The sequence below is a fragment of the Megalobrama amblycephala genome, linkage group LG10, assembly GCF_018812025.1.
Source record: "Megalobrama amblycephala isolate DHTTF-2021 linkage group LG10, ASM1881202v1, whole genome shotgun sequence".
In the NCBI taxonomy this organism is placed as follows: domain Eukaryota; kingdom Metazoa; phylum Chordata; class Actinopteri; order Cypriniformes; family Xenocyprididae; genus Megalobrama; species Megalobrama amblycephala.
In genome coordinates, this window is record NC_063053.1 from 20,768,504 (window position 1) to 20,782,344 (window position 13,841).

The 13,841-nt window shown below is 35.4% G+C and overlaps 1 protein-coding gene across 7 annotated transcripts in view; it reads left to right on the plus strand.

Moving 5' to 3' along the window:
- The window catches only part of sobpa (sine oculis binding protein homolog (Drosophila) a), a 47,219-nt gene that overhangs the window by 20,035 nt on the left and 13,343 nt on the right, over nt 1-13,841 (plus strand). For 4 of the 7 annotated variants that reach the window (XM_048205341.1, XM_048205344.1, XM_048205343.1 and 1 more), the window contains 2 exons: nt 1,338-1,489; nt 2,405-2,428. In XM_048205341.1, the coding sequence (XP_048061298.1) occupies nt 1,338-1,489; nt 2,405-2,428 (176 nt within the window). The remainder of the gene's footprint in view (nt 1-1,337; nt 1,490-2,404; nt 2,429-13,841) is intronic. The other 3 variants (XM_048205347.1, XM_048205342.1, XM_048205345.1) reach the window with 1 other exon arrangement.

The window sequence follows — 13,841 nt, forward strand, 5'->3', positions numbered from 1 at the left end:
ACCTAGGTGGGATGCTCAAACAGACTGAAATAATTTTTTTGCCACTAGGGATACATAAATCACCAAGCAAAAAATTTACTTGATTTGGGGTTGTAGTCTGACTCTTCTCTCTTCCCTTTGCACTGATTAGTTTGACTTGGTTGGTCAGAAGTGGAGTGGATCTGATTACTGAAGTACATTTTATGTTCAGAGTTTAGCCTATGGAGAAATGTTTAACATAATTCTGAATTAATTTCTATCTTAAAATATAATTCGCACTACACACTCATTACAAAGGACAGAGAAGAAAAAGAGAGAGGGGGTGAAAGGAAAGGTTAAGTCTAATGGGCAGACATTTTCTCTCCACACACTTAGATTTATCTGATCATTAAGCAGCTGCTAGAGGGTGAGAGTGTAAAAGATCTCTGAGGAGAAATAATTTGACACGGGCAGATGCATTAAAATGATCACATACTGAATCTGAATCTGATGTTGGGAGTCATCTCAGAAGACTGAAAACAAAAAAACAGTTTTCTGTTGTGGCAATGTCAGTTATATATGTCTTTGCGGTCCCTAGAATCTCGCTCACTCCCATTCCCAAACACACACAAATGCATGCAACACATTTCAAACATCCAAACCTGAACACTCGTGCCCGCAAGCCTCTGGTTGTTATTGGAGCACGATGGGAAAGATCTAATATCTTGTGGCATGCATGTGATGTAGGCAGATTGACTGATGCACACACGCCAAGAAACATGTATATGTTCTTGATGTGTGTGGGGTGATGCATGATGACAGCTTTCTCTTAACCCCTTGTGGATTGGTGAGGGAAAGCTTGCCTTTGGTCATTAAACACACTGTACCCAGGGTTAAAAGCGGGGTTTATAATGACGATAACCCGGGGTTAAGCACAGTCCCTATTGAGTATATGGGCATCTGCATTATATACTGCCTGTCTGCAATATAAAAAAAGGCTTTGAGAAACTGTGTGGATGAATTAGTGTCTAAATGTGTAAGGCTGGGAAATTAAATTGTTGTTGAGGAGATTATCTGGTATATGATGTCACACTTCTCTATTGAGTATGAAGTCTATCTCACTTAATTATCATCATAATATAAAATATAAATTATCATCATAATAAACAATAAATGTTTTTAGGTGCTTGTGTGTAAATGTCAATATGTATTTCACATATAATGATGTACTTAAATTTGTGGTATATTTAGTTGCATAAAAACAGAAAGAAAACAAATTCTGTGATTCAGTCAACATCAATGTATGTTGTAGGCTATCTAACATTTGACTATGTTTCAAATAGATCCTTATATTTTCTTTATTTCTCTCTCTCTCTCAGAGGAGGACACTTCTAATGTTCAGATAATGTGTGCATGGTGTCAGAAGGTGGGAGTGAAGCGTTATTCTCTCAGTATGGGCTCTGAACTGAAGAGTTTCTGTAGTGAGAAATGCTTCGCTGCCTGTCGACGTGCCTACTTCAAACGCAACAAGGTAAATGACCAGTCTCCGCCTCTTCCTGTCCTCTCAGCCAATCAGGCTCCTTCTGTCTGATGTCACTTCTTTTGTTCTGCCTTAACCTTGTTCAGTGTTACTAAATTCTTTGGCTCAAAATTTTAAATAACTCTTACTCTGTTAAATGAGACATTTTTTTTTCTTGTAGATTTTACACACATATCTTTAGTAATCAGAGACACAGCTGCTCACTCATAACAGTTCCAGTCATTTTCCCACTAGCCTATGTTTTATTAGGTTATTATTCTGATCAGATGGTACACCAAATATGTTTTTTTTTTTTCATTTGTTAGTATTTGTACTTCACTGATATTTTTGAACATTGTTGGCTCACGAAGACAAGCTGATGGCATGGGTTATTCCTAGTACATTTTAATGTCCCCATCAAACATAACTGCATTTTAATCTCACAATTTTAAAGATGGAGATATTGGTTAGTTTTCTTTTATCATATGTCACTTTACATCGTTTTAGTTTTTTATATTATTTACAGAATATATTACTTTTAACTAAGAAAATGCAATAATTTTGGGTGGAAAAACAACACCAACATCACATCACTTCACCCTGTTTGATAAAATTACCGAAATTATAAACTAGCTCTCAATCCCTCACAGAGCAGTTGCTAACTTTAAGTCCATCCTGTTAATTTTCTTGCAATTCTGTTAATAATTAAGCTATGATTAATAATGTGTAAGTGCCTGAAATTTACCAGGGCATATTTCTGAAAATCTGATTTACTTAAAGTACAACACAAGAATATTCTCTTTTTTATTACAGAGCTAAAAAAGTATAGCAAAGTACAGCATAACAGCAATGAACCTCATTTAGATTTAGACCTTGTGCCATCAGAGTGAGATGGATATTGATTGTGTGTTTTCTTTTCTATCTAAGCTTGGATATGTGAGGAATTGCAGTGTAAGTATACTGTGTTTGGATTTCTCCTCTCCTCGTGTGTGTTAGAGACTCTCTTATTCACACACTGATGGAACTCATAATATCATGGACGCATGAAAACACACTCCTGGACTTACATAATATAATGCACATACACATGCGTAGAAAAGCATACACACAAATACACTATAACACATGCATAGAAAAGCATACACACAAATACACTATAATGCATACGTACACACACAAGAGTCTCACATGCATGCGTACACACTCCCACATGCATGCATGTTTGTTCACAGCCACCCCTCGCTTAGTGTGTGGTGTGTTTGAGGATAGAGTGGACAGCATGAAGAGCAAACATGACCAGAGCTTTACTGACGCTACCATACACAATGCATACACACAAAAACAGGTGGATACACAAAACAGACACAAACAATTTAAATGAATTGTTGAGCAGTGTAGAAGCCCAGGGACATAGAGACTCATAGATCTGCAAAACAATGAGGAAAAAAAACAAAACAAAAAAAACATTTATTTTTTCTTGACTGTAGAAACCATAGACTTCTAGATGTTAAGATTACACTGTGTGAAATGTGTAAAAGACATATGAACATGATTTTTACAGACAGAGATGTATATGTACACATATATTGTATTACTGAAAACCACCTCCTTTCTTTAAAAAAGAAATAAATCAGTCAGAAAATGAAAGAGAGACAGACAGAAGTAAGTAAAAGTGCAGGAAAAAATGTACACAAACACAAAAGGACTTTGAATTCCATGAATTCACAACAACAGTAAAGCCATTTTCATAGTTTTGGGTTATATTTCATCCCAAAATAAAAAAATAAATAATGTTTTTTTTTGTTGTTGAAAAATTAATGGTCATAAAAAATGAAATCTATTTTAATTGACCATTAATTCTGACATTTTATGACAGTTGAGCATTAATTAAGCACCTCATTGATGATAATTACCATAGTGAAAAAAGTCTCATTCTCATTGTAAAACAATTAATTTAAACTGTAAAATATTTATACATCATGGTAGTATTTATGCCTTGAATTCATTGCACCTCAGTAATGATAATCTAATGAAATTTACCCAAAAATACCTGGATATATTATCGTAAAGAGATTTTTGTGGGGAAAATGTGCTAACATGTAATGAAAAACAAATATCAGTACGATTTTTTTTGTTTATTTATTTTGTTGTTGATTTTGTGGTGGAATGTAACCTGGACTTTACAGGTGGGGTAAGCAATATTTCAAAAACGCTGTTGGACATTGTTGATATTTGAAATCAACCCAAACAAACACACCCCTCTCTTCATTGCTCCAAAATGCACCCTCCAATCCTAACCACCCTGCTCCAATCGGTCTCAAACCCCGATCGCTGCTGGCATGCGAGGCTAGTGCACTAACAATGACGCTAAACACCTCATTCTCTAGCGGTCATCAGTGTGCAGTGGTTTAACAGCAAAACTCTCACTATCTGGCCACTGTTACACACGCAATGCCAGTGGATGTCTGTTTATCACAGCTGACGCGCAACAAAATAAAGCTTCACGAAAAATAAAGCGCAGATGATGAACGAATGACAAGCAAACACAAAAATTGAATGTACAGTACACAAGAGTAAACACAAACAAGAGTTCGTTGTGAGCTGTTTTGTATTGTCTCATCTCTCTTTCTGCAGCCTTTCTTCAAATCTCCCTCTTGCTCCGTTCTCGTCATACGCCCCCTAATGCTGATTGGCTAACTTCCAATCAGTGTTTTTGAAATATGGCTTACCCCACCTTTTAAGAGATTCATCCTTTTATACATTTGCATAGTCATTTTTTGCAACAGTTTGTGCAAACTGTTTCAACTTCTGTAGAGGAAGTCATTGGAGGAATGTGGCCTGGACATGTTTTTGTGAGATTCACCTGAACATTGATCCAACCTTGCTGGAGTGAAACGGGTTGATGTGTGATCTGCTTTCTAATTTTCATTGTCTGTGTTTTTATCAGAAAAATGTTATTAAGATTTCTTAGAGTCATTAAATGTTATTAGAGTCCAGATTTCCGTAATTTATTTACTCGCATATAACGAAGAGAACAGTGAGTGCTGGATGACATCATGTGATACGATCAGTGTAGTCTGTGATTATTATAGTGTAAACTGTGAGGTCGCTTTGGCACGTCTGTAGACGTTTGGATGCCGTATCTGGTTCTCTGAGGAGACACGTCTGTGGAATGCCAAACGAACGTCTGGCAGGAGCATGTTCATTTCATCCCACCAATCATAAAGCTGTTTACTTCGCTCCTTTGACGGTTCTCCTGGCGTTCTGCCACCACTGCGACTCCACCTTTATTTCTATAATTCATTAGGTGAGGGAACTTTATTACGCTCTAAGATTATATAAACATTTTCTCTTTCCATTTTGTCATTTCCACCACAAGGTCAGCTGCAAAGATAAGCAGTGTCGAGTATGTGTGTGTGAAATGAGACACTGGGAGGGGCTGTGGGGCGGTGGGTCTGATGTTACTGCAGTAAATACCTGCAGCTGCTACATCTGCAAAACTCAAAACGGAAAAAGAGAAAGCATATTACACGTGCATACGTATCTTTATTCTCTATCCTCCCACCGGCCCACCTTGGGTAGTGAAACATCCTCACACCAGCTGCTTCAGGTGATTATAATTCCACCCCATTAAAGGTGCGTGTGTGTTTGTTTTGTGTGTGAATAAGGAGTGACCTCCTCAGAGGAAATGTGGTAAACCTCTGTCAGACACGCACACAAAAACAGTATTGTTACTGTATTGTGTTTATTGTGTCAGACGATGGGCTCATTTTACGGTGCCCAAATCCTCAGATTTGTGTGCGTGTGTGTGTGTAGGTGCTGAGCTAATGAATTTTGACAAGATATTTTTAGCCTCATGAAACCTTAGAGTAACAGAATATTTGGAATACAGAGAAGTGTGTCCATATATGGTGATTTGTTCTGGACTGAAACTAGGAAACAAGGCTGAATAAGTAGAAAGAACTTGGGTCACTCTAACTCGGTTGCAGAGAGCATTTCTTGTAGATCTTCAGTGGCATTCAGCATTAGGAAATCACAATTATAGTGAGAATATATCACAGACAATGTTGGAAAAGTCACTTTTGAACATGGTATTTTGAAGTACAGGACTTTGAAGTACCATTTTATAAAACAGTTCAGACTTTACAAATTCACTAATTAAAATACATTTTAATAAACATTTGTGTCCTTAATATTTTACTGGAGTAGCCTTTTTGTTGTAGTTGTAAAAACAATAATGTATTTGAAGCCACACTTTATATATTGTAAAAAATATATATATTTTAAATGTTTTTGAAAGATGTCTCTCATGCTCACCAAGGCTGCATTTATTTGACCAAATAAACTGTAATGTTATTATATATTATTACAATTTATTAATTATTTTAATATATTTTAAAATGTAATTATTAATTTGATGGAATTTAATAGAATTAATGAATTTAATGGAATTTGAAAAGCTGAATTTTCAGCAGACTTCAGTGTCACATGATCCTTCAGAAATCATTCTAATATTATGATTTGGTGCTTAAAGTGTTAGTTAACCCAAAAATGAAATTTCTGCCATTATGTACTCACCCTCATGTCGTTCCACACCTGTAAGACCTTCGTTCATCTTCAGAACACAATTAGGATATTTTTGATGAAATCTGAGAGGTTTCTGATTTTGTTCAACAATTTCTTCTCTTCCCTGTCAGTTTCTTACGCTGTTTACATTGTAGACACATTGCAGTGCTTCCAGAATGCCGGCTTCTACATCAGAATGCCGACTCAATAAAGTTGTTATTTTTGTTTTGTTTTTGGGCACAAAAAGTATTCTCGTCGCTTTATAACATTAAGGCGAGACACCCCAGGTGAATAGAAAAAAATCAAAATAGGTAAAAAAATTAACTAATAGATATCACCATACTACCCCAGGTGATTGATTACATTAAAAATTGCAAACATTTTTTGTATTACAAGTTTTCTAAAATTTAATGTTTAAATATGCAAATGAGGCGTTATCTAATTAAATATGCGCTAATATGCATACATTTCTAGAACAAAAATCTGAATATTGGATGACGTCAGGTTTAAAATTCTTGTTTAATTTTTTGGACATATTAAATTCAAAGGTTTTTATGGAGGGAATTTTGGATATCTCTTTTTATCACTCCATAAATTAGAAAATTTATTTAACAGCCAGAAAAAAAAAAAAAATATTTTCACCATTTTTTTCCCCTCTGTAAAAACCTTCAGAATATAAATAGGAATAAAACAGTAAAGTTTGGTGTATATAAGTTCTGCTGAAGTGGACATTTCTGACTCAGAGCAGGAAAAAACGGCCTTTAAAGATATTTACTGTAATTGAAATCTATAGATGCACATAGATAAAGTGCTATAAAATATACACTTAAAAGTGTATTTTGGATGTTTTCTTTCCACCAGTCTGAAAAAACACTTTATGAAAAGCCAAAAAGTGCAAAATCTCAAAATTGCAGGTGCCTGAAAAAACAGTGTTTTTGCCTGTAGTGTCTCTCCTTAAGGTTTAACCACTGTAGTCATGTGGACTATTTTAACGATGTCTTTACTACTTTTCTGTACCTTGAATGTGGTAATTACATTGCTTTGTATGGGGATAAGAAACCTCTCAGATTTCATCAAAAATCTTAATTTGTGTTCCGAAGATAAATGAAGGTCTTACGAGTGTGGAACGACATGAAGGTGAGTAATTAATGACAGAAATTTTATTTTTGGGTGAACTAACCCTTTAAGGAGCATTTCTTATTAAAGTTTTTCTGAACCTCTTTGGATCAGTTCTCAAATTTTTTTTCTCAAAACACTAAGTTCAGATCTCCAAACAATTTGTTTCTTGTTCACACAAGATTTGATTTTTTTATTTGGTTAAGCAAATTGCACATTTTTTTGTTTGTTTGTTTTTTTGTTTGGCACGAAAAAACTGCTGTTGATTCTCAGTGAGATTGTCATACTCTTCACAACTTCTAGATATAATTTCATCCTTTGAGCCAGCACATGCAAAATGATCATTCAGTTATCAAAATCTGTCAGACATATGTATATTCCATAAATATTTATGGCATGTAAAGTTTTCTGTTTACGCTTATGTAACGCATTGCTACAGAAATAAATGTACTTTATATAAATGTGCATAGGTTTTCCTGTGTACTATTGATTTTTCCTAGTAAACCTTCTTGAAATCTGTATCTAAATAACTCATAGTGATACACCATAACATTCAGCTAGACAAAACTGACAGTCAGTGACATCAAAATAAATAAATAAATAAAACAAAGATGAAACTTGTACCTAACTTTTCACACTTTTAGTATTTCCAGGACTGACATGGTGAAAAAAACATTTTGAACAGTATGGCTCACATGATGACATAAAAAAAATCATTTTGGTGGCATTGGTCAATATTCTGAAACAATAACTACACTGTAAAAAAATCCCAGTAAAATTTATGGTAAAAAACCGGCAGCTGTGGTTGCCAGAACTTTACCGTAAAAAATACAGTAGCAACGTAAAAAAAAAATCTGTTAAATTTACGGTAAAATAACGTATTTCATCAACTGATATAATGTTAATTTACCAATCTAATGAAGTACTAATATCTGTTTTGTACCTTTATAATACACTGACAGTCACCAAACACAGTGGTGATAAGAGTCACATGATGAATCAAAGTTCATCACAAGCAGATTTTCCACAAGCTGAGAAGGACAATACTAATATATAGAAGGTGAACACAGTGTCAAATACTAAACCATCATGGTAACATGCATGAAATTTTAAAAATGCAATAAACATTAATTTAACAACATTAGATGTAACATAAAACCCTCATGTACATAACTGATTAGAAAAAATGAGAAAAACTAAGAAGAAACAGAGTTATTTCAATGAAAATATATCAAATGTGAAGTGTCACGCAGGGAATTGTGGGAATGTCAATTTATGGTTTTTTACTGTAAATTTTACAATGAATTGTTATTTTTCACTTCCAAAAACTGTGAATTTAACGGTATGTTACCGTAAAATTACATTAAATGTACCGTTAGATCTATTACAGTTATTCACCGTATATAGTATGGAAACTTTCTGTAAACCAATTGACAGTTTTTCACCGCAGCATTTTTACAGTCTTTTACTGTTAAAATCACGGTCATTTTTTACAGTGTAGGTTTAGAAGCAATTAAATTAAATGTTTTGGGTGAGTTACTACAGTTTTCAGACATGCAATAATTGTGATGTACCTAGGGCCTGATGTATAAACGTTGCGTACGAAACGTTGCGATTTTCCATGCACATATTGGGATTTATAAAAAATAAACTATGTGCTCACCATGCGGGAGCTCTAGACCATGCGTACGCACTCTTTTACTGGAGTGAGCGAAGTTATGAAGTAGAATGATTTTAAACTCTGTTTTCCATTTGAACATTTCAATTTCCACATTTGTGCCACTCTCCTTATGCTGTGTTTTAATGTTTTAACTACTGCAAGGTTTGCTTGGTGCACGATAATTCCGCTTTAAATTATGTTCTAAATAGCAGAACTCATGTAGAACTCAATAGCAGCCACAGAAAATATTTTCACATGAATAATGATCAATGATGTGCACTTTGTCTAAGCAGATAGCTTAGCTACATAATGGCATAATGACAGACACTGAAGGGATCACTCGGTGAGCGTCTGACGAGTAGCTACTGTACACAGTACTGTACAACCTCTGCTGAACACAGTTGTGCTGTTGGTGTCGTGCACAGACAGACAGTAGCCTAAAGATAACACCTTTTGTGGTCTTCCCAATATTATGAAAAATACCTTTGTATTTGAAGGATAGATTTTGAAGGAAACAGTAAGATATGCACGTTTTATTTTTTTAAATGTTTTGTCAGTGACACGCTGAGTCAGACAATTATTTACAATGCAAAAATAAGGCCTATCCTATATTAAAAATATATAAACATCCTAAAATATATGTTTACCTTATAGGCAAAATTGCATAAATTTGATTAGTTTAAAACTTTAACTCTTCATTGAAAACTTTCTCTGAACAGTATTTTATACAATTTTTTATTTTTTTTTTGTAGAACAAGACAAGGATAGTGAATGATTTTTAGCAAGGTAATGTGACAGAATTTATTGTCATATTTTCCTAATGTCTAGTACTGTTAAACACGGTGTCACATGAATGGGAATATGCATGGAAATGATATGCAGGAGACATGATGCACAGTAAAACTAGGCATTGTAAGCTCTAAATTCAACTATTTACTAAACATTGGAGTCTTTTATCATAATGCGGTTGGCACCATTTTATAAAAACAAGCTGCATTACAGTGACTTTACCATTTAGGAATCCTTTACTCATAGTACAATCACTATAATACATGGCCTTGAGTTGCTTTTTGCTTAAGTAAATGATAATGGTAATAATTAAGTATCATGGTATAAATCAAAATACATTGTTTTCAAAAATACGTTGTTATCATTAGTGTAGACATGACCTCAAAACTGTCAAATGAATTAATAAAAATGTTAGTGTTAAAGAGAGAAAGAGTCATTAAAGAAAACATGTAGGCTACAAATGAACTTGAACATCTGGGCAAAACAACCCTTTTTAAACAGCCTAGCAGATGGACTCAAAGACAGTCAGACCAGTTTGTGCTTCATGCCATAAAACAGAATTAAATGCAGCTCTGCCAATAAGAGCAAGAGAAAAAATGTAGACTGAATGACCATATGCTCTGTGTGTGTGTGTGTGTGTGTGTGTGTGTGTGTGTGTGTGTGTGTTTGTGACATATCAGGACACAAATTTGTATAATGACATGGGTATCACATAGGTATTACAAGGAGAGGGTGACTTATGACAAAGACTATAGATAGAATAACACAAGACGTGTCACTCGTATTGTTTTGAATGGGAGAAAGTGTAACGCGCAATATGGCGGAATAAGTCCCGCCTTCTAAATAAGAGCCAATCGCCGACTGGTAAAGTCATCGTCACTTCAGCGGCCGTTAGAATCACTGGTTTCTATAGAAACAGTCAGACGCGCGCCTCCGAAGAGACGCGCATTTAGGTCTGCGCATGCGCATTAGCTTGATCCAGCCTCAAAAATAAATTTTTTTTGTCATGATTACAGTGTTTAGAAACTAAATTTATGAGCCGGTTGTTGTTAGATTTCATTGGTGATTTCAAATATGAAATTTAATCGTAACAGTTTTGGAGAATTTGATGTTTCCCCATTCAAAGTGATTGCATGATGCCCAGGATGCCCGAGAGGCGTTTCAAAGATGGCTGCCGAGTGAAATGACTTGTCTTAAAGGGACTTTGCTTATGAGGACATTACCTCATGTCCCCACTTTTCAAAAGGTTTCTAAATCATACAGAATGAGTTTTTGTGAGAAAGTAAAAATGTGCACAGTTTTCTGTGATGGGTAGGTTTAGAGGTAGGGGGATAGAAAATACGGTTTGTACAGTATAAAAACCATTATGCCTATGGAATGTCCCACAATTCACAAAAACAAACGTGTGTGTGTGTGTGTGTGTGTGTGTGTCAGCATACAGAGTGATGTTAAGATCAGATAAAGAGAGAACAAAACGAATATGAAAGATCGTAAAACCTGAAGAAGGATAGTAAAGTAGAAAATCATCTACATTGTGGGAACAGTCAGTGTCGAAAACATACTACATAATGTCTTTATAAAAGTATAAAAATGCAAAACGTTTGTGTGAGTGTTAGGTTTTTCATTTATGGGACACAAAATATCATTAGGCCAATACTGAAACAATTCATTGTGTTTGTGTGCTGAATTTTTACCGGTTAATTTATTCTAAATCCACAACATCCCTTTCTTGAGTTTCTCATTGTGTTCTTCATCTGATCCATTCATGCTTCATTCTGCCTGTGCTTTTATCCTGCAGTGTGTTCCTGTCTGTGTGTGTGTCAGGTGTTGGAGAAATTGTAACTCTTTTAAATGTTAAATTTGATTACAGTGTTAAAATCTGACGGAGCGTAAATTATCAGCCGGTAAACGATGATGTTGATTTATATTCACACATCTCATTACTACACTCATAACAAATGCGAACATGCATCTATAACCATTAACGTAGTTACTGCAGGACTTACAAATGTTCAGCTATTTTGAACATTGGAATACAATTTCTCTGTCTCTGAAACAAACTCTTTAACAATGTGTCTGTGTGTGCGTGTTGGAAGCTGTTGGGCCTCCGCTTCCTGAGGTCTTGTTGCCATGGCGTTGTGACTCATGGTGCAGGGTGATTATTTCATAGCTGCTAGCCAAGAGAACAAACATACACTCTCTGAAATCACTCTCACACTCATCCATAGACTTACACATATTAGTGGACGTATTAGTGGACGCACCCTGGGCAACATGTCAGAGCAGTGGAGAAATGCTTATATAGAGTTAAGGAGATAACTGCCAAATGCATTGCTTTACCAATATAACATAGTAAAACCAGACAGATAGACGGACAGACAGACAGACCGATAGAGTGAATGTGATTTCACCAAATAGAACATGTTCCTGGATCAACATCCGTGTCGATCCTGGAACAACATTCCAATCAACCAATCAGACTTGAGGGATAGTTTTAGAATTAATGTTAAGTTTAGGCTTACAACAAGGGTTAGGTGCTTCTACACCATTCTATTTCACCTATCATTTCTCTCTGATTTTAGGGATAAGTTATGGGTAGGGATAAGTGTAGGACTATGATTTTTGACAAAAGATGTTGATCTAGAAACATGTCTTACACTCAAAAAAAAATTAATTGTTGGATTTTACTTGAAAAAGCAGCGTCAAATTGTTCCACACAACTAAATTGAGTTTGTACAAATAACAATTTAGTTGTATGAACAAAAGAAATTTAAGTAAAGCTGACAACAGTTCTTTGAGTAAATACAAATCATTTGAATTTGTCACATAATATTTATATGTGCAGTTTACACATTGGCTTAATTTACCTTATTAAATTAACTATTTTCTCTACAAAATGCACTCAAAAAGTAACTCGTTGAACAAACTCAATTTAATTGAGAGCTAGAATACCGTCCTATAAACATGTATATGAGTACTCACAGCCTAAACACAGGCACCACTCTTCTTCAACCACAAAATTCAAAAACATTACAGAAACTCAATGTCCAACATAACTAAACATTACACACTAACTTAAACTAACAACATCTTTCCCTTTACTGTAAAATGCATAAAATTACACTTTAATCTCTAAATTTACTCCCCTAGTCCCTTGCAAAGCATGCTGGCAACTACTGATCCACTGCCCAGTTAGTTATGTCAACATTAATTTGTGCGTTTTACTCAGCAATGTTAAGTTGACTGAACAATGCTGACAATACTGATTTTTAGTAGAAACAACTCAGTTAAATAAAGTTCATGTAGTTACATGAGTTAAGTAATGTGAACAAGGATGCATTGAGTGAAACTAACAGTAAAAGTTAATTTTTTCAGTGATACTTGCCAAAACCACTGTGACCAGACAGACAGACAGACAGACAGACAGACAGACAGACAGACAGACAGACAGACAGACAGACAGACAGACAGACAGACAGACAGACAGACAGACAGACAGATAATGTACAGTATAAAAGTCCTCATAAAACCCAAAAACCCAACGTGTGTTAATTTGCGTTCCAGAATGTGCCTCATATGTGTTCCCGTCCATGTCCTTGGAGAAGTACATTGTACCTGGCAATGTGCAAAACTCTCTCTCACACACACACACACACACCTGGGCTGGGTTGTGTGATGCCCAGATGGTGGCTGGCAGAGATGTGGTTGAAATGCTAAAGCCCAGGTGGCATAACACACACAAACTGCTACAATTTGGGGCATGTTTTACAATATGGAGGCACAGAGTTGTCTATACTATCCATCTCTGCAGCTCTGCAGTTTTTAGTTACTTAATAAGACGTCAGGTACATTGAGTTTTGTGTGTCTGCATGTGGCTTTATCTGTGTGATTGTGTGTATGAAAGAGGCTTCACAGTGTAAATGAATGCTGTGTGTGGTTATTTCTTGGAGCAACATCATGCCTCAAGTCATTAAGACTGCGGATATGCCATTCCTGTGTGTGTGTGTGAGAGAGAGTATGCAGCCTCATTAGTGCTATATGTAAATGAGTTGGCTCAAGTCCAGAGGGGTCACAGACACTACTACATAAAATAAAGACTGAAGATGGCACAAGTGTGTGTATGCGCAGACTGATGTTCTTGTGTGTGAGGTGTTTGTCAGCAGTGGCATTGATGCTCAGACAGCTCAGAGAGAATAAATCATTGAGAATATGAAGGATACACAGTAAACCGCA